The sequence below is a fragment of the Gouania willdenowi genome, chromosome 8 (genome assembly GCF_900634775.1).
Source record: "Gouania willdenowi chromosome 8, fGouWil2.1, whole genome shotgun sequence".
Classification (NCBI taxonomy): domain Eukaryota; kingdom Metazoa; phylum Chordata; class Actinopteri; order Blenniiformes; family Gobiesocidae; genus Gouania; species Gouania willdenowi.
The window spans coordinates 1,347,928-1,373,138 of record NC_041051.1 but is presented as its reverse complement, the minus strand read 5'-3'; the positions used below and the strand labels follow the sequence as shown (position 1 = coordinate 1,373,138).

Genomic DNA, 25,211 nt, shown 5'->3' with positions numbered 1-25,211 from the left:
TTATTTAAGAGGGAGTGTTTGCGAGATAGCTGATAGCAGGCTGTACTCCTCTATGCTACTTTTACAGACTCTAGTACAGTAGTTCTCAAACTTATTTGGCTCAAATGCCCCTTTCTTTTACTTCTGAATCCCCTACTCCTGAATTTTCGTATCGTGGCATTTTTAGCCCCTGCCACAAAGTGTGGAAGTGGAATATAGGTTTGACTTCTGTCCGCCCGAGTTAAAGGGGACAGCTTTTCTGATAGGGTAACCATTGACCAAATTTGCTATGTGGCTTCAGATTATCAATACCTTGGTGGAGTTTGAAAATGAAAAGAGCGTAGTAATTTTTCATTATTGGTCATGTGTGTGTGTGTATATATATATATATATATATATATAACGCCATATTTTACTGTGCAATTATCGTATCGATCCAAAAAATGTCCAAATAAATTTTGAATCATGTTTTTTAGTAAATATAAAAAACATTTAAATGCGCTAACATATGCATAGCCGTCACTCCTCAATGCAGTTTAGCTGGAAGTTGATTGCATTTTATTTTCATTAAACGTACTAGGCACTATTAGATGTACAGTATGTGGTTACTTTATTTAATGTTAACACAGTCAGACTCTGCTGTAGAAGCGAAAGTTAAACTTTTTGGAAAAATATAATTTGCCAAGTTTGATAAACATACCACTTGTTTTTTTTTGCGTGCTTAAATTACAGTTGGATACAATTTACTTGTTTTTGCTGGTTTAAAAGAATGAAATAAAGTGTATTTCATACTATTTTGTAGGCAATATATATCGTATTGTGATATATCGGGAGATATCGTATCGAGACGTAAATGGTGAATTGTTTAATTTGTGCTAAAACATTTCATCCTGAAGTGTCTGCCTCTCACACTTTTCTCTGAAGGCCAGAGTTTGACCGTCCGTCCAATGTGCAGCAGAAAAATGCATTCTTTAGAGAATGCCTTAAACTAATTTTGTCGTTTATGTTCGATCATGACAAAACCTGAGATAAACTGTGCGCTGCAACCCAGATCAGAAAGTCTGTCCTAAAAAAAAAGCTGTGATACAGAACTTGTGCACGTTTCGTCCTTAATGAGGAAAAAAAACAAAGTGGAGCAATTTAGTTTAAAGGTGTAGCTGGCTTTTTCACTTTTACTCTTTATGCTTTATTTTGCAGTGAAGAAAGTTAAGAGCTTCATGAAGTATTCACATGTTAATATTGACCTTTGGCACCAGTGACTTTGATCCAGAATGAATTCTTCATGATTGCTTATGATGTAAAACGTGTTGGGCTCTGGCCCCTGAGGACCTGGTTTGAATAAGTAAAGTCATCCTTTAACGTATCAATGATTTTGAACTGAATGCTGACTCATTATAAGCTATCAGCCACATGGTAAACCCCAATAAGTTACTAGACCTAAAAAAAAAAAATGATTGTCAAAATTTTCTAGAACTTTAAAGGTTAGATGATCTACGTATTAATAATGGTTCAATTATATATATATATATCTATATATACACACACGTGTATATACTTCTCATATATATGAGAAGTTGGTTAACTAAAGTAGGTCAACTATGGGCTAAAGTTGACTTAATATTATATCAAGAGGGTAATATTGACTATTAGGAGAGTTGGTGTCTAAACCCCTGTGGATGCGTAGCTTATTAACGTTTAGCCTGCTGTGCTCCGATTGTGTTAAATGTATGAAAATGTATTTTGGTTTGGAGCTGTTGAAGCTTGGGCGTGATGGAGAAGTGGAAAAGTTACACACTATCGCACGCACACACACACACACAACCTGATAGTTGGCCTCGGACTCTCCGGTCACGACTAAGGCTCCACAAGCACCGATGTCAGTGTTTTGTCACATTCTGCTTTATTTTTCCTCACTTTGTTTGCACTTGGCAATATTTTTTTTCTCTGTGGTGATAGCTTGCGTGTGTGTGTGTGTGTGTGTGTGTGTGTGTGTGTACACACAAGTGGAAAAGGACACTTCCTGCTTTTCACTGAGGAACCTTAACAAAACTGTTCAAAGATGGACTTTTTCAAACTGATGCCATTTAGGATTATTTTTTGGTGAAAGATCATCGACTGACATCCATAAAGGCTCTTTTTAAGGTTACTTTGGTCAGGGATAACGTTGGTTATTAAAACATTTATTTAGTGAATTATAAAACTAGTCACTAGATTTAAATTTAATGCAGTTAGTGGCGATGTTGAGCTCCAAAGTAAGGTTCAGATTGAAATAGTGTCCATCTGTTGGCCTCGTCTCTTCTACATAAACTGTTGACTTTTTGATATGAGGGCCAAGAGTCTGTATAACTAGGAAAGCTAAGGACTCATTTTCTTTTTGAAGGGACAAAGTTTTTTTGTTGTGTTCATTTTCTATATCTCATCAGCTCCTCAGTCACCCTCTCCTTATGGTTTCCAGATTAAATGACTGTAGTTTGCCTTCATATGTCGCACAGTCCCGGTTCAAAACCCTGGCTTAGCTCCTCTAAAAGAAGCTTAAAGGGATCCTCCTCTGTTTTTACAAATGTGGCCTAAAACCTTTGGAATGTCCATATTAGAAGGTCTATGCCTATCTAAATGCATTATTTTGCACCATATACATTTTATTAACCTTTAAAAATGAGACTACTTTACAGTTTTAGAGCCTGTGTTCCACCATCTTGAAATCACGTGATTGACGGTGTCCTAATTTACCTGGAAACATCCCATTGTTTTCTATTAGAGTGAAGTATTCAGCTTGCTTTTTACATCAATTAGCTGTGCTGTTTTTGTTGCTCTAAATAATCAGGAAAAGTTTAAGATGTTGATGTAAACCTCTTGTTTACCAAGAGGATAGTTTGTTGTGACGCAAAAAATAATCTGTGACTGCAGAGGGCGACAGTTCCCACTCTGCGGTTTGGTTTAACCCTTTTAAATCAGATTTGAGGACAGAAATCCTTTAGCTTGGGAGTCCTTTGACAGTTCGTGATTTACTCAATAACTTCAGCCACCAGAGCGCGTCAGTGCACTGTTTAAAGGTCCAGCATTATGCTGTTTTTCACCATCTCCATTCGTTCTAAGAACTCTAAAAACATAGTCTTTAAGGTTTATTTTCACAAACTCACCTGTTTTCTTAAGTTTTATCCTCTGAAAAGTCACTTTCTGATCAACTCTACACAAACGGGCTGATTTACATCCTACTTATTCATATTCATGAGTGGGCGTGGATGGGACACTGACTTCCTCCTCCCCACACGGTGACGTAGGGCCAGAGGACGGCCCACCCTCCTCCCACCCACACCATAGCCGAGCTCATGCTGCTTTATAAACACAGACAGAGCGTGGGGGCGGGGCATTCACCGGTACATACATGGACTATAGAAAATGCATATATAGTACTGCATGAAGGACGCTGAAATGCTAACATTCGTGGGCGTGTCTGTTTACATGTCAGTCACGACAGAGCTTCCTGGAGGCGTGGCTTCTCCAGCTCAAATCCGTCATCAGGGGAACGTGTCATCAAATTATAGCGAGGTGTTTGTGTTCACCCTGTAGTAAGAAAGGAGTAAATCACCCTCTAACTAATGATTGATGGAATCAATGATAAAAACACTTTAGACATGTGTATGAAGCCATAATAGACCTTTATCATGTTTAAAACACAGAAAAGTTGATTTAGCTTAGCATGGACCCTTTAAGGGAGAGTTAAAGGTTCCTTAGGAGAGCTCTTATTCTCTGCTTCATCATCTACTATCAAACCACAGAGTAGGAGCTATCGCCCCTACGGTCATAGATCATTTTTTTTAGTCACCATTGTTTTTAATCCTCTTACGGTAAACAAGAGGTTTACATCAGCATCCTTTACTGACATCATCAGTCACGTGATTTCAAGATGGAGGAACATTGTTTCTAAAACTGTAAAGTAGTCCCATTTTAAAAAGCAATTCATTTTATTTGTTATAATCTTCTAACAATTATATTTCAAAGGTTTTAGGCCACATTTATATAAACAGTGAAGAATCCCTTTCAGAACATCAGTTTCTTTCTGTAATTGAGACTTTTCTATGTTTAATCACTGTAATGTAGGTAAACTTCAACCTTGAGGTTTTAGTCTTGGCTCCAAATGGATGCTTTTGATTGGTCCTCCACATCCATGGCTCATCCTTGATGCCAACAAGTGGTTTGAAGCACAGACACAGGATGTTGGAGCTCCAACAAACATGCAAACATTGCTCACTGCTGAATCAGAGATCTGACAAAAGGTCTAAATGGAATAAAGCTGCTGGTTGAAACATGGTTTTAGGTGCCGCTGAGCAATGCAGGAACAGGATTTATTAGATGAGCACTGACTGTGCGTGATTGATCTTTAATGATTGATCATTGAAGTCTGCTGTTTGAATTTTTTTTTTGTCTCTTTGTCTGTTGGAGCTCCACCCAGTTTTGCTCTCCCCATGTGGTTCCCATTATGGTCAGTTATTTTTTCCTTCTCCGTCATCTGTATGCGCATATGTGCACCTCTACACACACACACACACACACACACACACTTTTGCAGAAATTCGACCTCATGCTCAGCAGCAGAGAACCACTATGTTTTCTTTTCCCCTCAAAGTGAACAGGAACTCAACAGCCCCTTATGTAACACACTATGTCTACGGTGGTGACACGGACCATACTTTAATCACCCTCAGGGTGCAGATAGATCTCTGGTTAGAATGACTGTTGTTGCTTAAAAATCATCTTCAAACTAAACGATGAGTACTTTTTAAAGCAGCTGAACGATAGACAGTTATTAAAGATGAATGATGTAGATCTGTAGGGTATTTAACAGTAAAGAATGAGCTCAGGTTTTTATTTGGAAGTCCCCGTGGCCTTATAAAGAGATAAACATATTGCAGGACTTAAACCCTGACCTTTATCTGATTAAACAGTTCCCCTCAAGCGGACGAGATCATTTAAACTAAAACGGTTTTTAACTAGCAGTAAAAAAACAACAGCGTGAGGCAATGATTTTTTTTCTTTCAATGATGCTGCCAGTTTTTCACCTTGTGAAAGAAATTATCATTTAATTTCCATCCAATTATCAATATACAAGTAAAATGACAAAATTTAACTCAAATCCATCTTTTTTTTATTTTATCATTAAAGGTCCAGTATTCTGCTATTTTTCACACATCTCCATTTGTTCTAAAAACCCCAACAACATAGTATTTAAGGTTTATTTTCCCAAACTCGTCTGTTTTCTAGAGTTTTAGCCTCTGAAAAGTCACTTTCAGAGCTCCTAAAAACAGGCTGTTTTTTGGGCCTTCATGCATTTGCGTGAGTGGGCGTAAACACTGCTTCAGCGTGTGTGTTTATCGCAGCAGCAGCATAAATCATTAACAGTCTTCCTTTTCGTCCTTACCTCTACTGACCACAGAAATAGTCCATCTAAGACGATAGTCCACTGTTTTGTCCGACCACTGCGTCGCATTGGGTCACAAACATGTCAGATAATTTCATAAAGGCGATACGAGACGGAATAACGGCTACTAAAAATAGAACTGGTTGTAACCGCTCACGCTGCGCTGCAGGGAAGTAAACTCTCAACTATCAGCTGAGTCAGCCATTTCAAAAAACTTACGAGATGCTGCGACGCTTTCTTCCCATCCTCACCTCTTCTGACCACAGGAATAGTCAATTTAACACCATAATCCATTGTTTTGACAAACCATCAATCAATCAATCAATCAATCTTTATTTGTATAGCGCCAAATCATAACCAATGGTATCTCAAGGCACTTTACAGTAGAGCAGTCTTAAGGACGGACTCTTCATTTTATGGATACACACATATGCATATATACGTATATACACATACATATGTATCCCACACCCAACATGAATTCATCATGGTGGCAAGGAAAACCTTCTGTTAAGCAGCAGGAACCTTGTGTGGATCCCATTCCTATGATGAACAGCCATCCACGTTATGCTGTGTTGGGTGTGTGCAGAGGAAAGGGTGGAGACAGAGTTGTTGAGACTCTGTAACTCCACACTGAGGATCCCACGGACCTGCAAGACAAAAGCCAGAAGGAGTACAGGAGCAAACACACAAGGGAGTAAGCAGACATAGAGGGAGTGTTTGAAAGAGGAATGGGACCCTCTCCGGTCCCTCTCTAACCTAAATGACCTCTCTCTTAACGCCCTCTCCAACCTCTCTCCAACCGAGCATGCCAGACCCCCCCCCCCCCGGCAGTCTATGCCTATTGCATCTTAATTATGAGCTATGAGCTGGTTCCTAACTAAAAGCTTTATCAAAGAGGAATGTTTTGAGCCTAACCTTAAAGGTAGAGAGGGTGTCTGCCCCCCGAACCGTGGTTGGTAGATGGTTCCAGAGAAGTGGGGCCTGATAACTGAAAGCTCTTCCTCCTATACTACTTTTAGAGACGAATGGAACAACGAGTAGTCCAGCATTTTGAGAGCGTAGTGTTCTGGGGGGATTGTATGGCACTACAAGCTCCTTGAGATAGACTGGTGCCTGTCCATTTAGGGCTTTATAAGTGAGAAGAAGAATCTTGAATTCTATTCTATATTTTATGGGAAGCCAATGCAGAGAGGCTAATACAGGAGTAATGTGATCTCTTCTCCTAGTTTTAGTCAGTACACGTGCTGCAGCATTTTGAACCAGCTGAAGTGTCTTAAGCGACTTGCTCGGGCAGCCTGCTAAAGAGAATTACAATAATCCAGTCTAGAGGTAACAAAAGCATGGACTAGTTTTTCGGCGTCGCCCTGAGACAGGATAGATCTGATTTTAGCAATGTTACGGAGATGAAAGAAGGCAGTTCTTGAAGTTTGTTTTATGTGAGAGTTGAAGGATAAGTCCTGATCAAATAGAACCCCAAGGTTTCTAACAGTTGTGCTTTGTGCCAGAGTAATGCCATCTAGGGCAGTTAGGCTAGCATAGGTTTCTCTAAGGTGTCGCGGGCCCAGTACAATGACCTCAGTCTTGTCTGAGTTGAGAAGAAGAAAATTTTGGTCCATCCAGGCCCTAATGTCCTTTAGACAGGCCTCAAGTTTAGATAGCTGATTTGTCTCACCTGACTTCATTGATACATACAGTTGGGTATCATCAGCATAGCAGTGGAAGTTAACAGAGTATTTTCTCATAACATTACCAAGGGGGATCATATAGATACAGAAGAGGATTGGACCTAGCACAGAGCCCTGAGGAACCCCGTAGCTTACTTTAGTGTACACAGAAGACTTATTATTCACGTGTACAAACTGGTACCTATCAGATAGGTAGGACTTAAACCAGTTTAGGGCAGTCCCTGTGATTCCAAGTAATTTCTCTAATCTCTCTAGTAGAATATAGTGATCTATAGTGTCAAAAGCTGCACTAAGATCTAATAAAACCAGCACTGAGAGTCGTCCTTCATCTGAAGCCCAGAGTAGATCATTAGTTACTTTAACTAAAGCAGTCTCTGTGCTGTGTTGAGCTCTAAAGCCTGACTGGAAGTCCTCGAACAGGCTGTTGTTTTGAAGAAATTCACAGAGCTGAGCTGCCACAACTTTCTCAAGAATCTTTGAAATAAAAGGAAGATTAGATATAGGCCTGTAGTTTGCTAAAGTGCTGGAATCAAGAGTAGGTTTTTGAGAAGGGGTTTGATTACAGCTACTTTAAAGGACTGTGGCACGTAGCCTATTGATAGGGATATATTTATTGTCTCCAACAAAGATGGGCAGACTAGGGGAACAACTTCTTTAAACAGCTTAGTTGGGATCGGATCTGAAAGGCAGGTCGATGGTTTGGAGGATGAAATAATAGAGTTAAGTTCCTGAAGTCCTATATGTGTGAAACAGTTTAGGTTAGGCCTATTTACATTTAATGGTACAGCAGGCCCAGGTGAAGGCAGGGAGTGGCTAATTTTATCTCTAATCTTGTGAATTTTATGGTTAAAAAATGTCATAAAGTCCTCACAGCTGAGGGCTAGAGGAATCATGGGCTCAATAGAGCTCTGACTTTGTGTTAGCCTGGCTACAGTGCTGAAAAGGTACCTCGGATTATTTTTATTTTCTTCAATTAGTGAGGAATAGTATGTAGATCGACTATGTCGTAAGGCTGTCATGTATTTACTATGGCTTTCTTGCCAAAGTATTCGTGACTCCTCTGTTTTATTGGAGCGCCACATTCTCTCTAATTTACGGGTTGTTTGTTTGAGTGTGTGAGTTTCAGAGCTAAACCACGGAGCTTTCCTCTGACGTTTAATAGTTTTTTCCCTCAATGGGGCAATTGAGTCCAAGGTGGATTTTAGTAGACTAGCAGAGCTATCGACAAGCAGATCCAGTTGAGAGGGGTTATAATTAATATCATAGTTATTTATTGGATGGTGCACTGAGTTTAAGGCAGCAGGAATGGCCTCTTTAAATTTAGCCACAGCACTATTGGACAGATTTCTACTCCTAACTATTTTATTGCACAGTGCGAGATCCTCTAGGATAATGTTAAAAGATATTAAAAAGTGATCTGATAGCAGAGGATTTTCAGGGTAGACTTTTAGTTCATTAATATCAAGGCCATATGTTAGAACAAGATCAAGAGTATGATTTAAACGATGAGTAGCTTCATTAATAGTTTGAAAAAAAGCCAACTGAGTCTATTAGGGACATAAAGGCTGAGCTCAGGCTATCACTATCTTTGTCCACATGGATATTAAAATCTCCTACTATCAGTATTTTATCAGAACTGAGGACTAAGTTTGATATAAACTCAGAGAATTCTGATAGAAATTCAGAATAAGGGCCTGGAGGACGGTAAATTATCACAAATAAGACTGGCTGGCAGGTTTTTGATTCGATATGAGATAAATTTAGAACCAGGCTTTCAAAGGAAGTGTAACTGGCCTTTGGTTTAGGATAGATTAGGAGAGAGGAATGATAAATAGCTGCTACACCACCTCCACGGCCTATGTCTCGTGGCATATGAGTATTTAAATGACTGGGAGGAGTGGCTTCATTTAAACTAACATATTCATCTTGATACAGCCATGTTTCAGTTAAACAGAATAAATCAAAGTTATTTTCTGAGATAAGGTCATTTACTAGTAGAGATTTGGATCTCAGTGATCTAATATTTAATAGAGCACATCTAATGCTTTTATGTTTTGGTGTTTCTAGATTTGAGATTTTAATTTTTTTCAGATTTTTATAATTGATAGCTCTTTTATTTGATTTTATGTTAAAATCATTGTGAAATATGGGTCGGGGGACTGACACCGTCTCCATAAAATAATATTCATCACCATCACAACAGTTGTCATGGCGATGAACACAGCTATCATGATAGCAATGGGAGGGAAACTGTCCTAAGGCAAGCGCAGAGGGGCGTGGAGGACTCCCCCTCTGTAACATGGTCTCATTCATGAGATGTCATAAATGTGCCATGTTTTCTGATAGTAGAGATGCTCCCTCCAAAGTAGGATGGATTCCATCTCTTCCTATCAGGTTCGGTTTTCCCCAGAAGGATCTCCAATTATCAATGAAGCCCACCTCGTTTTCTGGACACCACCTCGATAGCCAGCGGTTAAATGATGACATGCTATAGGCTATACATGTCATCACTGGTCAGATTTGGTAAGGGACCAGAGAAAATTACGGAGTCCGACATTGTTTTAGCATAAGCACAAACTGATTCAATGTTCACTTTGGTTGCTTCCGACTGACGACGTCGGGAGTCATTAGTGCCGACATGGAGGACTATCCTATCAAACTTACGATTACTCTTTGCCAGCAACTTTAGATTTGATTCTATGTCGCCCGCTCTGGCCCCTGGGATGCACCTCACAATGCCCGCTGACTTCGCTAGCTTCACGTTTCTCACTATGGAGTCGCCAATTATCAGAGTTTGTTCCCCGGTGAGTGTGTTGTCCTCACAGAGGGGGGAGAACCTGTTTGAGACGTGAACATGGTGGTGTCCCGAGCGGCTTTTTGACCCTCGACTATGCTTACCACGGACAGTAACCCACTCATTGCTGGCCGGGGGGGAGGCTAAGCTAGAGCTAGCACGGTCCGCACCGGCTAGGTCCTGCTTGCTAGCTTCGGTTTTGGTATCAGGGGTGCGGAACCGCTTCTCCAGATTGTTGATCCTCGCCTCCATATCTAACAGTACGCTACACTTTATGCAACTACCATTGTCCCTAAAGGAGGACGAGGAGTAACTAAACATCTGACACACCGGGCAGGAGAGCGGAGGGGAGGAGAGAGAAGCCATAGGTGCTAAATTTAAGCTAAGCTAAGCTAAGCTAAGGACAAAAGGAAGTTTAAAGGAGATTGTACTGCCTATAAGAGGCGAGATTGCTTTTTACTTAACCTTCGTACGTTTAACTGTACGGTAAAAAATTAAAACAAGTGTTTTCAAGGCTAAAATATCAATGACAACAAGTTTGATTAGAGTTAGCAGAACACAGTAGTAGAGCGCTGCAAACAGCGGTAGAGTGTAAACAGGAAATGATCGATACGTCACCACGTCAGCACGTCACCAGCACGTCAGCACGTCACCAGCCACCCACTGTCACATTGTGTCACAAACACATCAGATCATCCAATAAGGGTGATACGAGGCGGTGTAACGGCTACTAAAAGTGGAACTATTGTGAATGCTCTTCAGTTTATCTTTATACTGGATAATCTATATACTGAACATAAAGGTATTAACTGTAATATCAAGCTGTCTTTGCTTTCCACCTTATAACATCTTATTGGGGGAACAATCCAACTCGCCCGTTTGGAGCTGAATAACAAGGGAGCGAGGAAATGAATGAGGCTAAAGGAATGTATATCACTGTAGCAAAACCATTATCAAGTGTTTTTTTTTTTTCATAATACCGTTCCTTTAAAGTAACTCTGAAACTAAAAATGTGTCGTTTTGAACTATTTTATTACAACATCTGGAATGTGGCTTTCACAGCATGTTTTGTGGTTTCAAAATGGATTTGAACCAAAAAGCATTCCTGCTTTAGATTGTATCATTTACTTTATCTTGTAACTACAGCAGCAAAGTTCTGTTTTGCAGCCAAATCAAGTAAAATGAAGCTCGTCACACTGCACTTTGACAAATTGTACAGTCGGATGTTAATAGTTTGGTAATGAGGGCTGAGCGATATAGACCAAAACTCTTATCTCATTATATTTTCTCAAAATGGTGATATACAATAAATTTGCATTTTTAATTCAAATAAAATCTTACCAGAAAGACATTTCAAGTTTAGTTTGCCTAATGCAAAATGCCACACAGGCACATTTTATTATCATTAATATGTGCCATTTTTAGCATTTTCTCCTACAAGGGACAGCACGTGTGAGTGAGTTCTGTAGTGTAGCTTGTTTAGAGGAAGGTCTGGGTAAGAATGCACTCAGAAATCCAAGAAGTAGAAGTATCAAAAGCAGAAACTCCTAAAACAAGTATTTTAATAGAAAATAAGCTATAAAAATAGGCGACGTAATTTTCTATATCGCCAAAATAGAAAACTTGACATATCTTGAATCTCAATTTATTTTCCAGTGTTAATGCTGATAAGAATTTGACACGTGGAAATACGTCTTTGATAAATGAACATTTAAAATAATGCAAGCAGGAGTTTATGAACTGTGACAAGGATATCCAACTCTTGTTTGCACATTGTTTGTGATAATTTTAACTAAAAAAATGCCAAGTAAACTTTACACCTGAGATTCAAAGTATTAAAGTGAATAAATTGGCTGCACTGCACACCTTGGATTGGGTTAGGTTTAGGGACTTTGTCTACAAGAGTGGGAGCAAACTTTCATATTTTCCAGTTAATCCACTGGTTTTCCCTCTTTAAACCATCTTTTGATGGATACTGACCACTGCAGACAGACTACACGTCACAACTGCTGCTGTTTTGGAGATGTTTTGACAGTCGTCAAGGCTTCATGATTCACTTAGCACACACTATTAATCAAACTACTCAAAGGGGCGGTATGATATAATGGTTTTGCTACAGTGATATACATCCTTTAGCCTCATTCAGAGGGACAAAGTTCTGTTTCCTCCCTCCATTGTTATTCCATAGTTTGTAAAAGTCAGCTATGAACAGGACAGTTTATTTTTTGCCCCAATAATGTGTGATCAGGTGTGCGTGTGTTAGTAGTGGTAACTGTTTATATATTCTGTATGTTGCTTTGGATAATAGTATCTGATAAATTCACAGTTGTCAGAAATATTTGATAAGTAATTGATCATTATAATAATAATAATAAAAAAACTGTACAGCACTTTGGTCAGCAAAAGTTGTTTAAAAAGTGCTTAAAAAGTGCACAAATGCACATTTGTTCTTTTTTTTTTTTTAATTTTGACGTTCACTACATCTCTGTTAATAAAGGTCCCTGTGTGATTTGACATGTGGCGTTAAGTGACTTACCTTATTTTAACAGTTTGCCCCTGAAAACAGAAACTAACAGGAAACATACCTGTTAGTTTCTGCTATAACATTTAAAGGAAACTCAAATTACATCACAGAGAAAACATTAATATATATTGAGTATTGCCATTCTGGTTCAATTGTATGCATCAAAGCATCATCTCATGGCAAGGGCAAAATATTAAGATATATATATCTTATGTTGCTTGAAAATATTGAGATATTTAAAAAAGGTTATATTGCCCAGCCCAAACAAGCTGTGGTGTGGAGTCTGTCTATTGAGCCTGTTTTTAGAAGCGTCATTAAAGTGACTTTTCAGAGGCTAAAACTCCAGAAAACCGACGAGTTTGTGAAAATAAACCTCAAATACTATGTTGTTGGGGTTCTTAGAACAAATGGAGATGTGTGTAAAATAGCTTATACTGGACCTTTATTATTTATTTGTTTGTTTTAACAGATTTTCCAACCAGTGAAATGTTTAAGGTGAATGATGGGCAACAATCATTTATTAACATATCTCATATCTAGGATGAGCCCAGCAAAAGGAAACTTCAATCTGCCTAACCTGAGATTATCTGCTATGATAAATTGCTAATCCTGGTTTTACTATTTATATGAGGGTCTTTGATCCAACCACTGGCCCCTCTAACAACTGTTGAGCTGCACAGTCAGAAACATGCAGAGAGGGCAGGACGTCACGCTGAAAAAATGAGACGTTATGAAAAACATGAGTGCTCGTTTGTTTCCTCAAACACATCTGCCTTTCTCTCTCTGTCCGTCAGGGTCGTTCCCTCTGCACAAATACAGATAGTTCATGGCTCTGTTTCTGTAGGTACACACACACACACACACACACACACACACACACACACACAAAGGCCCACTTTGTTCTGTATGGAGCAGAGCATGTTTCTGTATGTGTTCATTCTACAGCAACAGTTTTTGTCCCTTTGTTGATTCAACATGCTTGAAGAGTTTGATGTGATTTTAATGAGGTCTCTGCACATACAGTGACTTAAACCCTTTGAATTGGTCATTTCAAGCTGATTGAAACTGTTTGTTCAGAAATAGAAATAGGGTTAGTCAGAATATTAAGCAGAATATTGAATCCACAAAGAGCTTCAACCAATGACACAATAGTAAAATGCAGCTTCTTTTTGTTTGTGTTTTTCCAAACTAGTGGCTAATGGACCTATTCTAGCACATAATTCCATCCTGACACCATAAAGTAGCTCTTTGTAATGACTGCGGAGGGAATCAATCATCTCGTAGATCGTTTGGCACTTGGATTTTACTTTTGCCTCCAGCGTAGTAAGTTTTTCCCGACTTGGCTATCGCAGCCATTAGCTTAGCCACAACCGAGTTCCGACTTTTTGGAACCTTTAGATCCAGACATTGCGAAGGTGATGTTTCACACGGCACTAGTATTTGCAGTAAGGTTTCAGAAGATGCAGGTAGCACTTAAATGTCAGATAGCAACGTATTTTTATAAGAAAATTGATGCTACACGTCCTTACATATCGTTGCTCACAAGCGCCCCCTGTTTTGTTTATTTTTAAATATTTTGTATTCTGAGAAAAAAATGTTTATGTGAAGTACGTTTTAAATATAGAAATATTTATTATATAAAGTTACTTTATTTTGGAATTAGACAAAGTTACGCTGTAAAGCAATAAAATTAATAACATGTCTTCATAATTAAACTTTCAAAATAAAAGCATTGTTTGACTAATACATACATGCTTGGTCTTGGTATTGTTGTTGCTTGATTGTTAAATTGTTAATTGATTGAAATGTCAACATTTAAATTTAGAAATAAAGTAAAATATTCAAAGATTTATTTTTAAACTACATCAAAATCATTTTTCACTTTTTGATTTTTGTTTTATGTTCAGAACACCATCTTTTTTTGGGGTGTGTGCTATTAACTGTTTTTTGTGTTAAATATGGACTTCCAAATTTGGACTACCATTCAATATGAATGCACTGTTGCGTAGTCCTACTCTATATTTAAACATTACAGAAACGTTACAGACTAACTGAAGCTGAAATCATCCTGATGTGTGTCCGCTCAGTTTGAACAGATCAAACGTGTTTTACAAACACACACTCAAAACATGCGTCTTCATGTGAACTTATCAAACCACTGCATCTAAACCTCAAATATTGACGTTAATGCTAAAGAGGAGCTGATGTTTCAGAATCCTCTGCCAGTGTTTCGTGTGTTTTGCCTGAAGGTAAAGTAAAAAAAATAACCTAAGCATTTACATATGGTTGTATTATATGCATTAACTGCTCTGCTGCTGCTTCGTCACTGTTTTTATAGATTAACGTGTCGCCTTATTTGCCCGTTTAGCCGTTTAGTCTGACCGTTAATCACCATGACGACTAATCCTATGACTGGCACTGACAGATGTGAATACAGCTGTGTTTAACACTGCACAAACCCCAACAGTTGCTCACTTCTTACTTTTGATCTGGAACTCTGTTGTGTTGTCGCTAATCCTCCATTTACTTTTTACTGACTTGAGCTATTAGCTCATGTCTTGCTAATACTAACTTCTCCTCTCACTCTTCTAGGTATGGACCTGTCAGCCAATCAGGATGAAGAAGGAGACCAGGAGGTTTTTCAGGTAGAGATTTGCCGTGAAAACAGGAAGGGTGCGTTTCGAACAGCCGCTGGTAAATACTGGACTCTCACAGCTAATGGAGGACTGCAGTGCACCGCCTCCACCAAGTAAGAAACACTTGTGCTCAGTTATATACTGTACATGCTTATCTTTGTTTACACTTATCACAGATGATTCAATGGGTGTCTCACATCCCAGTGTGTGAAAAGCAAAAGACAGTCGCTTTGGTGATCACCCTCAGAGCGAGGCATGAAGTCTGCGTCTACAGACACGCCCACTCATTCATATGCACGAAGGCCCCTAAACAGCCTGTTTTTAGAAGTGTCATTAAAGTGACTTTTCAGAGGCTAAAACTCTGAAAACAGGCGAGTTTGTGAAAATAAACCTCATATGTTGTTGAGATTCTTAGAACAAATGGAGATGTGTGAAAAATAGAATAATACTTGACTTTTAAGATGAAGACGTTAAGGATGTGTTTCTCCTAGAGCCACAGAGGGATTAACTCACACATTTGATCTTTTTTTAAGTGAAAGGGGAATTCCCTGGAATCATGTAGACCAGTCCTCACCTGTTTCAGTCTGTCTGCTCACCAGCAGCTGTGAGTGTGTGTGTCTGTCATTTCTTGGTCTCTGTCTTCCGGTCACCCGATCTGTGTAGTGGGCTCATTGTGGGGGGTGGGGCGACCCCCGTCATGGCTGTGGAATGCTGCAGGAGATGAAGTGTTTGTGGTGCAGCCGCTCAGCCTACAGAGCAAGCTGTTAACCTTTGACCTTTGACCTGCTGCTCCTGGATCTGTTCCCTGTGAGGTCCCACTTAAAGTCTGCAACAGTAGCTCATCCCTCTCAGCTTTAACTGCTGTAATAATGACCTGTAGTTTTACAACAGAAGCTGCAGATGATGCTCTGACAGACATGTTTAGATGGTGTTCTAGAGGAGGTCACATGGTCAAAGCACACGGCTCATACATGCTTTCATCACAATCTGAAGATTTGATTCAGACCTGTTTAATGGAGTCAGAATCAGAAAAAGACTATTTATCTCCCAGAGGTAATTGGAAAAGCAAAGAGCGGCTTATTAAAATGAAGTAATAATAAATAAAAACAGCACTAATAATAATTATACATGGACACACAGAAAACAACCTGGTTGTAGGGTAAACTGAATAACAAGGTTCAAATGAATAAGTTGCCAAATGCTTATGTATAAGTTAAGAATATTAAATAAAAAAACAATAAGGGGTAATAATAATAAAATAATTATAGGGCTGGTAACCACATTTTTTTCTCAAAATGACGACATACTGCTCCCCAGGCGCCGCAAAAATGGCTGCCCACTGCTCCTCAGGGATGGGTTAAATGCACAGGACAAATTCCATGTATGTAATAACATTACATGGCCAATTAAAGGCGAAAGCCCCGACTTAATCTTAATACACTATAAATTTCGATAATTTTAATTCAGTCTGATCAGAAAGACAATTTTGGGATAAATTTGATGATGCAAAATGTCACAGTCACATTTATTAACAAACAACTGCACAATATGTGACACTTTTGGCTTTTTCTCCTCTAGGAGACAGCACATGTGAGTGAGTTCTGTAGTGTAGCTAGTTTTTGGGGAAGGTCTGGGTTAGGACGCACTCAGAACAGCATGAAGAGCTCCGTTAGATGATCACTGAGAAGTAGGGAAAGCAGCGACTCCGAAAACAAGTATTTTAATAATCAGCTATAAAATATATATATCAATATAGGCAGTATTCCAATTTTCTATATTTTTCTATTTCGCCAAAATGGAAAACTCAATATATGTTGACTCTACTGGTTCATATTTAAAGCCTATATCTGACTTTCCTTGAGATGTGTCATCATTTCCAGTCTCAGTGAAGCGTCTTTTCTTGGTGCTGAGTTTAAACTGTAAATGTTTGGGTGATCGTTCATATGTTTAGTTAATAAATCAAAGCTTAAAAGGAGTTTTGGTTTGATTTTTCCTCTGATTTTAAGTTCCTATTAAACTGCCATTGTTTGCATGTGTCTGAATTTATGACATTTTGACTTTACATCCATACTAATGTGAAGCTCTGCACTTCCTGTTGGTGCTGAACAAACAAGGGTGGATTTGTTTAAAAGTGATTTAATGAATATTTCAGTGAAACAGAGACTAGCAGCTGATCCGTATCAGTTACTGAAACACTGGAAGGAGCGTCTGATATTGGAAATGTAATCCTTTACTTTCCCTCTCTCTCCTAAGGTCTACTAACTGCTACTTCGACATCGAATGGCGTGAGAAGAGAGTGACGCTCCGTGCTGCCAACGGGAAATACGTGGCCGCCAAGAAAAACGGACAGTTGGCAGCCACCATGGACTCTGCAGGTTAGTGTGTTTGTCCAGACGAGGAGGTGATGTGTTTACATTCAGACAGAGGGATTCACTCACCACAGCTCAACAATGGGATCGTTTTACACTCACTGCAGACTGGTGTGGTTGGGCTGTGCAACACACTGATAGAACCTTTCATCTAAAACTTATGTAAAATGTTGAAAGTGATTTAAAAATTGTGGTTTGTCACTTGGAATCAGGATCTGTTAAGACTGATCTCAACAAAAGACACAAAAAAATAAAATTACAGAAAAATATTCTGACAAGAAAAATGCACATAAATGACTCTGAAAACCCAAAATGACAAAAAAACCACAATGACCCTCGTTTATCAACCTTGCGTTAAAATGGGTGTTGATAAACCAGGCGGCTGAATGTTACGCCCTTAAATATTCCTGGTTCAGAACCACTGAGGTCAAACAAACACTGGCCAGAAAAGAAAGGAACTCCTCACATCTGAAGTAGAGCGTAGTGTGGAAACTGGAGTTAAAGGTATGGTTTAGCAGCGTCTTGCTGTTTGCTGCATGTTTGTCCCTCTTGGCCACCATATAAAGGAACTCATAAAAAACGCTCTGAGAAGGATCAGCTACCAAGCAGGTGACGTCTGCCCCCCTGTGCGCATAAGAACAAACCTCACAACAGAGATCCTGGAGAGACACATGGAAATATGCCGTTTATATTAGGGATGTACCGATCAGGTATTTTTGCCTCAGAGTCCTTTGATTTTGAGAATTGTCCGATACCGAGTCCCAATCCGTTACTTCTATAATACATAAAAAATAAGAGCAAAAAAACAGATCCAGGATGTCCCTTTTTTATTTTATTCACCCCATTTTAACATTCAACCCTAGACAGAACACTTCTGTGACATAACTAGATCAATCAAGCAATAAATTAAAAAAAAACTTGTGCAAGATTAAATATTAAATAAAAAAATCTGATATAAAAATGAACAGTGCCTCATCTTAAAATACCCAACAGACATGTTAACAAATAAGAAAATCAAAGTACCACAGTGGTGTAAAGTAAGGCCAGTAATGTGCTTTTAGGAACTCTTAATGTTTACTTTCCTTATTTAGTTTCACAGATTAAAATGTATATTAATCTTAATGAAAAGTATGACAACCTAATTATGTTGGTATTGCAGGTGCAGAACATGTAAAGTATTGCTGACTAAAAGTGTGTGAAGTCTGCAGATAGTTTGATTTAGAACAGGGGTTCATCTGGTCTCACCCTGGGACCCATGTTTTGTCATTGGGTCCCACTTTTTTTTTTAGAATTCAACTAACCAAATTTAGTTTTTCAAAAAAATCTGTCTAATCTTTATTAAAACTAAACAAAATAAAAGACGAGTCCAACATGAGAGACATTAAGTAGTTATTTATTTTTGACCAGCTGTCTGCGACCCACTTTTGGGTCCTGACCCACCAGTTGAGAATCGCTGATTTAGAACACACCTGCATGTCCTGCTGTAGGAAATACTGCAGTAGGTTGACTGAGGATGGTCTATTCGCACACACAAATCACACCAACACTTGTGTGGAGCACACAAACACGCCCTCAAACATCTGTGCACACACACACTAGCATCAGGCTAGTTAGCAGAGAGGCTAACGATACGTTTGGTCTCTTCCAAACAGGACAAATGTTGTAGTGATTTACCTGATGTTGAACAAATGTCTGAGAACTTGTGTCTAACTCCACCTCTGCTCTGCATCCACTGACCAAACAACAGACAGGCTCCTCCTCTTTTTGACACAACTTCTGCTGTCATCATGTTCTACTAGTTCTGCAGCTTCAGAGCTTTCTTATCCATTTACCCCGTAACCATGGTAACCAGAGCGCTACTGTTTACCTTCGCAGTGCAACATTGAAAAGGCTCTGGTCTGACGCGGCACAACGTAGCGTTCTGAACGTTGTGTAATCAATATACCGGTACGGCGGTTTATTAAACATGTATATCATAACGAAAATATATAGCAGTATTTGGTATGAACCGGTATAATAAATATACATGTATATCCGAGTCCTGATCGGGAGATGACGTCTGACTCCGATCGAGTCTGAAACCACGTGATCGGATCAGGACATCCTCAGTTTATATTGGCCTCAGTTGTCCACAGGCTGGGGCCAATGAAATAACACATTACAAGAAATGAATGAAAAGCGTCAGTGGAGGCTGTGCTGATACAGGTTTGGCTTTGGCTCCTCACGCTATACTGATAGTTCAGATATCGCTCCAGTCACCAATGGAATGTTGAGCAAAACAGGTTCAAATAATGTCACACACTCCTCTGGGTTATACAAAACACAAAGATGAAGCAGCGCTGGTGCGTTATGTGATCCTGTCCAGTAGCAGAGTTCGTCAGTGGAGTTATTGAAGGAAAACCAAAAAAGTGCATGTATCAGTAATAACGCATCATTTTAATTTTGTTTTAATAATCTATTTCTAATGTGTGTCTGCTATTGTTTAAATGACAGCCAAAGTTTGTTTATAATTATTTTCAGACTCTGTCAGATGTTCCTGTTGTACCACATGTGTACACAAGATCAGACCTGACGTGAGATCTGATTGTAATCAGAAATGTTTTAATGGCCATGTACAGTTTTAAGGACAGTACAAGGAATTTGTCTTGGTAGTTGGTGCACAAAACAAACAACAAAAGAAATAAAAAACAAAGAACAACCCAGCAACAATAACAATAATAATAATAATAATGATAAATATACCATCACATCACAATTGATAAATACAGACGCTTGCGTGAATTTTGTCAAACGCTCATTGTTTGCTCAGATCTGAACGTATGAATGGTTGATAAATGAGGATTGACTCTAAAATACCACAGGATGTCAAAAGTACACAAAAACACACTTTAAAAATACATAAAACTAAATAAACAACAAAAGCACACGAACCCTTTGTTCTTTCCTGTATTCATAATCAGAATGGTCATCAGAAATGCTAAGATTAAATTTTAATATCGGGGCCCTCGGAGCAGACAATCACATTTCTGTGGTCCCTGCTGTGATAAGTTGTCCGTCTCTGAATGTTGAGGTCCATGTTTACCTGATGCTGATCTGCTCTTTGTGAACAGGTGAGACTGAGGAGTTCCTCATGAAGCTGATCAACCGTCCAATCATCGTGCTGCGTGGTGAGCACGGCTTCATCGGATGCAGGAAGGTGACTGGAACGCTGGACTCCAACCGCTCATCCTACGACTACTTCACCCTGGAGTTCAGGGACGGCGCGTACAGCCTGCAAGGTCCGCCCCTCTTCGTTAGCTTTCAGTGCGTCTGGTGCAGAGCGTTTTCAGTCTTATTCTGACGACCAGCTCATAGTATGTTAAAAAAAACAAGTATTACATATGTGGGTGTTAATCACACACGTTGGCATCATTCTGCTTAAAAGGCTTAGAGGTGGCAGCCAACTGCGAGACTGGTTGGGGTTAGTGGACAGAAAGAGAAAAGAGCAGGATAGAGAGAACATCATCATCAGACTGGATGAGAAAACCACAGATGAGGAATCAACAACTCCAGCGTTAAGAAACCTGAAACAGAAAAAAAGAGAGGAGAAGGTAGACTGTAGATAAACATGATAGAATCATGGAGAGAATCCACGGTTAGAGCGTCAGTTTAGGGACAAACATGTTAAGTTTTGAATAATTCATTTGAAGACAGAGATTGGTAATGATAGATAGATAATAACGGCTGTTGTAGCACAGTAGTGATTCATTATTAGAATTAAAAACTGTTCAGTAATGTTAGTGTTAGTGAGGGTCATTTCAATCATAAACGATAAGTTATTAAATATCTGTGCTGAGCAGAGGGGGAGGGGCTATGCTATGGTGTCACATTAGTTTCAAAAAGCCACACGCGTGAAAAGAAAACCCGTAGCGAGCAGGTATGTGCTCGCGGTCCCTCTGAGATGAATTCTCGTGTGCGTTTACATGGGGCATGTGGGGGGCTCTCCAACGCGCACATGACTGTGGTGCCTCCGGTGGAACAAATCTGATGTTGCACACCTTAAAACCAAGCAGCAGCCATGTTGAAAGTCTCATGGCAGTCTGACCTGATCCTCAGAGATATTTGAGGAACACACACACACACACACACACACAGACGGAGCTCCCTTGCTTTTATAGAGATATGTCCGGTGTGTCATCGCAGCAAGTTGAGCATGTGAAGAATTGTGTTAATTTAATTTGGAATTATAATCGGAATAAACCAGCCACATAATTCAGATGAAGTTTAAATCTGTATTCAACGTGCATTAGGAATGTGCATTGTTCGTCCATCCTCTAGCTCCAGGCCAACAAAGATTAGGTGGTACAAAGGGATTTATTTTTTATTTTAGACTAAAAGGATGTTTTAATTCTGGCGATTTTTCCGCTGCCTCATTACATAATTCAAATTAAGCAAATTTCAACAATTTCTTTTGTCTCCATCTCTACTCCCTCCCCCACCCCTGTGACACCCCTCCCCCACAGACTCCACAGGGAAGTACTGGATGGTGGGCAATGAGCAGTCAGTGGTGAGCAGCAGCGACACTCCAGTAGATTTCTTCTTCGAGTTCTGCGACTACAACAAGCTCGCCATCCGTCACGCCACCGACGGGAAGTATCTCCGTGGCGACCACGCTGGCGTGCTGAAGGCCAATGCCGATGACCTGGAGACCGCCACGCTGTGGGAGTACTGAGGGAAACCATGGCAACGGGAAGATGCTGTGGCCCGTGAAGCTGGAGGATGGAACACACACACACACACACACACACACATTTCAGTCCTTTATTAAATCCCGTACCTATGACTTTATATGTTGATGAACTGCACAGAGGGATGAGGCTGACTAGGATGAAGGAGAGGCTCCTCCTCCTCTTCTTTGGTCCTTTTCCTCCTCCGACCTTTACCTGTTGCCATAGTTACCGCGGAGCTGCGCACTTTTTTTCTGCTGCTCGCTCACTTCTGTCCTCCTCCTCCTCTTTGTTCTCTTTATTCCCAGAATCAGACCCCCCCCCCCCCCCCACCTGAATCTGAGCACATGGAGAAAGTATTTATGAGCCAATCTGATAGAAATCCTCCTCCTGATCCGACCATGGACCCACGTCTCCACCGCTATTGGATCTTGTAGAATTAATGTGTTTTGTTTATGAGCGGGCCTTGTTTCCTGTCGTTTAACTGGAGTGGATGAAATGATAAAAATGATCTGGATGTTAACAGCTTCTATGTCCTGTGTGGTTAAAGCTGCAGAGGTCAAACTGTGCAGCCATACATAGAATTAAATCCCACTCTCACCTTTAGATTGAGTTCCTTTTCTTCGTCCGAGGCACAGACATTATCATGAGTACAGTGAGAAGTAGGAGGTCAGAGAAGAGAAATGAATCTTTGAATGCTGCTTTTTTTTGAGTCCCTTGACCAAAACGCACACCCCAGCCTTTACGTGCACATGTTGATACTGGATTTCTGACCTCATCTCTCACACACACACGACTGGGCAAACTGGAACCTGGTGCTACTAATCATCATCATCGTAACACGAGCATCTCTCACTGCCTTGTTGACCCTGTTTACCCAAACCTGCCTTTTCTGTGTTACACTCCGACCTTTGAGCATCATTTACGACAAAGGAGCGACACGTTTAGTTCCTGATCTGCTAATAGAATAGAAATCAAATTATTTATCCTTTTCTAAATCCTATTTGTTCTGTAATTCAGTAATGAACACATTGCAACCATTGAGTTTCCATAAAATGTATTATTTTTGCTCTTTTGCGCGCCAGCATCAACATTCCTCTGTTACCAGCTAAACTTTCCTTTAAAATAAAGCTTGATTGTTGTCACTTTCCCAGCTGAAGGGTTGAGAATCTAAAGCGAAGGCATGGAGTTGTTAAACCAGCATGATCACAGAGACAAAGACCAAGGTGGAGACAAACGTATGCAGATGGTAATGACTGTGCCTTACTCTTCAGTTTATGGGATGTAGGAAACTTTAAAAAGAAGCTAAATGTACTGTCCACACTTTTGCTTTGTATAACTGGAACTTCCTTTTGTATTATTTTGTATAATTTTTTGATATTGTGGATTGATTTCTCTTGTGCCATTGGTTCACCTAACAATCCAATGACTAATAAAACTGGGGTTTTGAAAGCAACTTGTATCCAGTTCATTTCTTTCTAGAACCAGTAACGCTTCAGAAGTTTGGTTTCAAACCGAAGACCTTACAGTATTTGACTATTCTATCAGTGCAATGTGTCGCACACAATAAATGCATCAATTTTATATAGCGCGTTTGTGGACACAAAGTCCCTTTACAGAATGAAGGGATTGTTCTTTCACTCCACACTTAGTGGTGGTAAGCTACTATTGTAGCCACAGCTGCCCTGGGGCAGACTGACAGAAGCGTGCGCCATCGGCCCCTCTGACCAACACTCACTCACTCACACACTACATTCATACAAAAAAGTCACCATTCCATCACTTTGCTCACTTTCCCTCGATTGGGTGCAAATACATTTATTGTGATTCACTGATTCTCAGAGTCTGAAAGTTTTCTCTCAATACGATTTTGGTAGAAATAAGTTAAACTTTGGTCTGAAGCTCTTGTGATTGAGGATCTACAATTTAAACATTATGAAATTTGATCTCAAATGGTTAGCAACTGTTAAGGCCTGATATAGAAAATGGAAATGGATGGCTAAGACTGCCGACACAGGTGCTAAAGTGATGGAGATCTCCTTTAATGATGACGGTTTTCTACGCTAAAGCTTTCATGTGAGAGAGCAACTAGAATATTTGTATTTCCTGAAACAAACACAAGTGGGGATGCAGGTGCCTGGTCGCATTGTACTGCATTAGCTAGCATTATCTACCATTAACATTACCATCAGCATTCGCTAGCAATAGCATTCACCTAGCAATAGAGTTGTCACCCGTTCCTTAAAATACGGAATCGTTCGTTATGTGGCTAATAAATGGTGTGTCCCATACTGATCCAAAACAGAATGTTTCGTCCTATTTGCATAAAGGAAATGCCAAAGCTACATCATCATGGCGGGATCTACAAAGGACCCTCCCACTGTGGTGGGTCCTGTGTACCTGGCTATGTATGTGTGTTGTGGTGTTTTCATGGACTGTTTAAGAAAGAGCCTACATACATGACCGGCCCTGCTCAAACCCTAAAAACTTTAGAGAGTTTTCAGTGTCACATGGTCAAACAGCGTCAGAACAACAACACTGTAGATGTGAACAATCTGAGAAGTTCTTCATACATCCATCATCTCCTGAGGATGATACAGTAGACACATCATGGATGGACTGATTTAATAAACTACTGGGATTTGATTTCATGTTTAGAATGTGGAGGTTTTAAAGTCAAATGAAAGATAATTTATTATTACAGTAGTATTAAGCGATACAAATAGGCATATTATGTATGGCCTTTTAACAAACACATCATACTGATAAGTTAACATTAAGCAAATAAATACATAAATATTGTATATTATATATATTCCCGAGGTTAAAAATGTTTGTAGAGATTTCTGTATATTGTATTGTTCATAAACTAGGGTACGTGTACCCCTCGGGATACTTGAACACCTTTCAGGAGGTACACAGAAACATTGAAGTTTATTTTTTAACATTATAGATTTTTTTCATCCATCAATAATCATTTGTGGCATAACTCTTTAAAATACACTAAAAGGTGGAATTAAAATTCTAAAATGAGCAAAACATCAGAAACTACAGCACTCGGAGAGCGCAGACCTCTGCCAAGTACAGCACGAGTAC

At 39.6% G+C, this 25,211-nt stretch overlaps 1 protein-coding gene across 1 annotated transcript in view; it reads left to right on the top strand.

Annotated features, from left to right (window-relative positions):
- fscn1a (fascin actin-bundling protein 1a) overlaps positions 1-23,571 on the top strand; it is a 30,992-nt gene extending 7,421 nt beyond the window's left edge. The window contains exons 2-5 of the mRNA XM_028455837.1: positions 14,997-15,153; positions 17,294-17,415; positions 20,520-20,687; positions 21,912-23,571. Of these exons, the coding sequence (XP_028311638.1) occupies positions 14,997-15,153; positions 17,294-17,415; positions 20,520-20,687; positions 21,912-22,120 (656 nt within the window). The 3' untranslated portion in view covers positions 22,121-23,571. The remainder of the gene's footprint in view (positions 1-14,996; positions 15,154-17,293; positions 17,416-20,519; positions 20,688-21,911) is intronic.
- Positions 23,572-25,211: the final 1,640 nt, after the last annotated feature.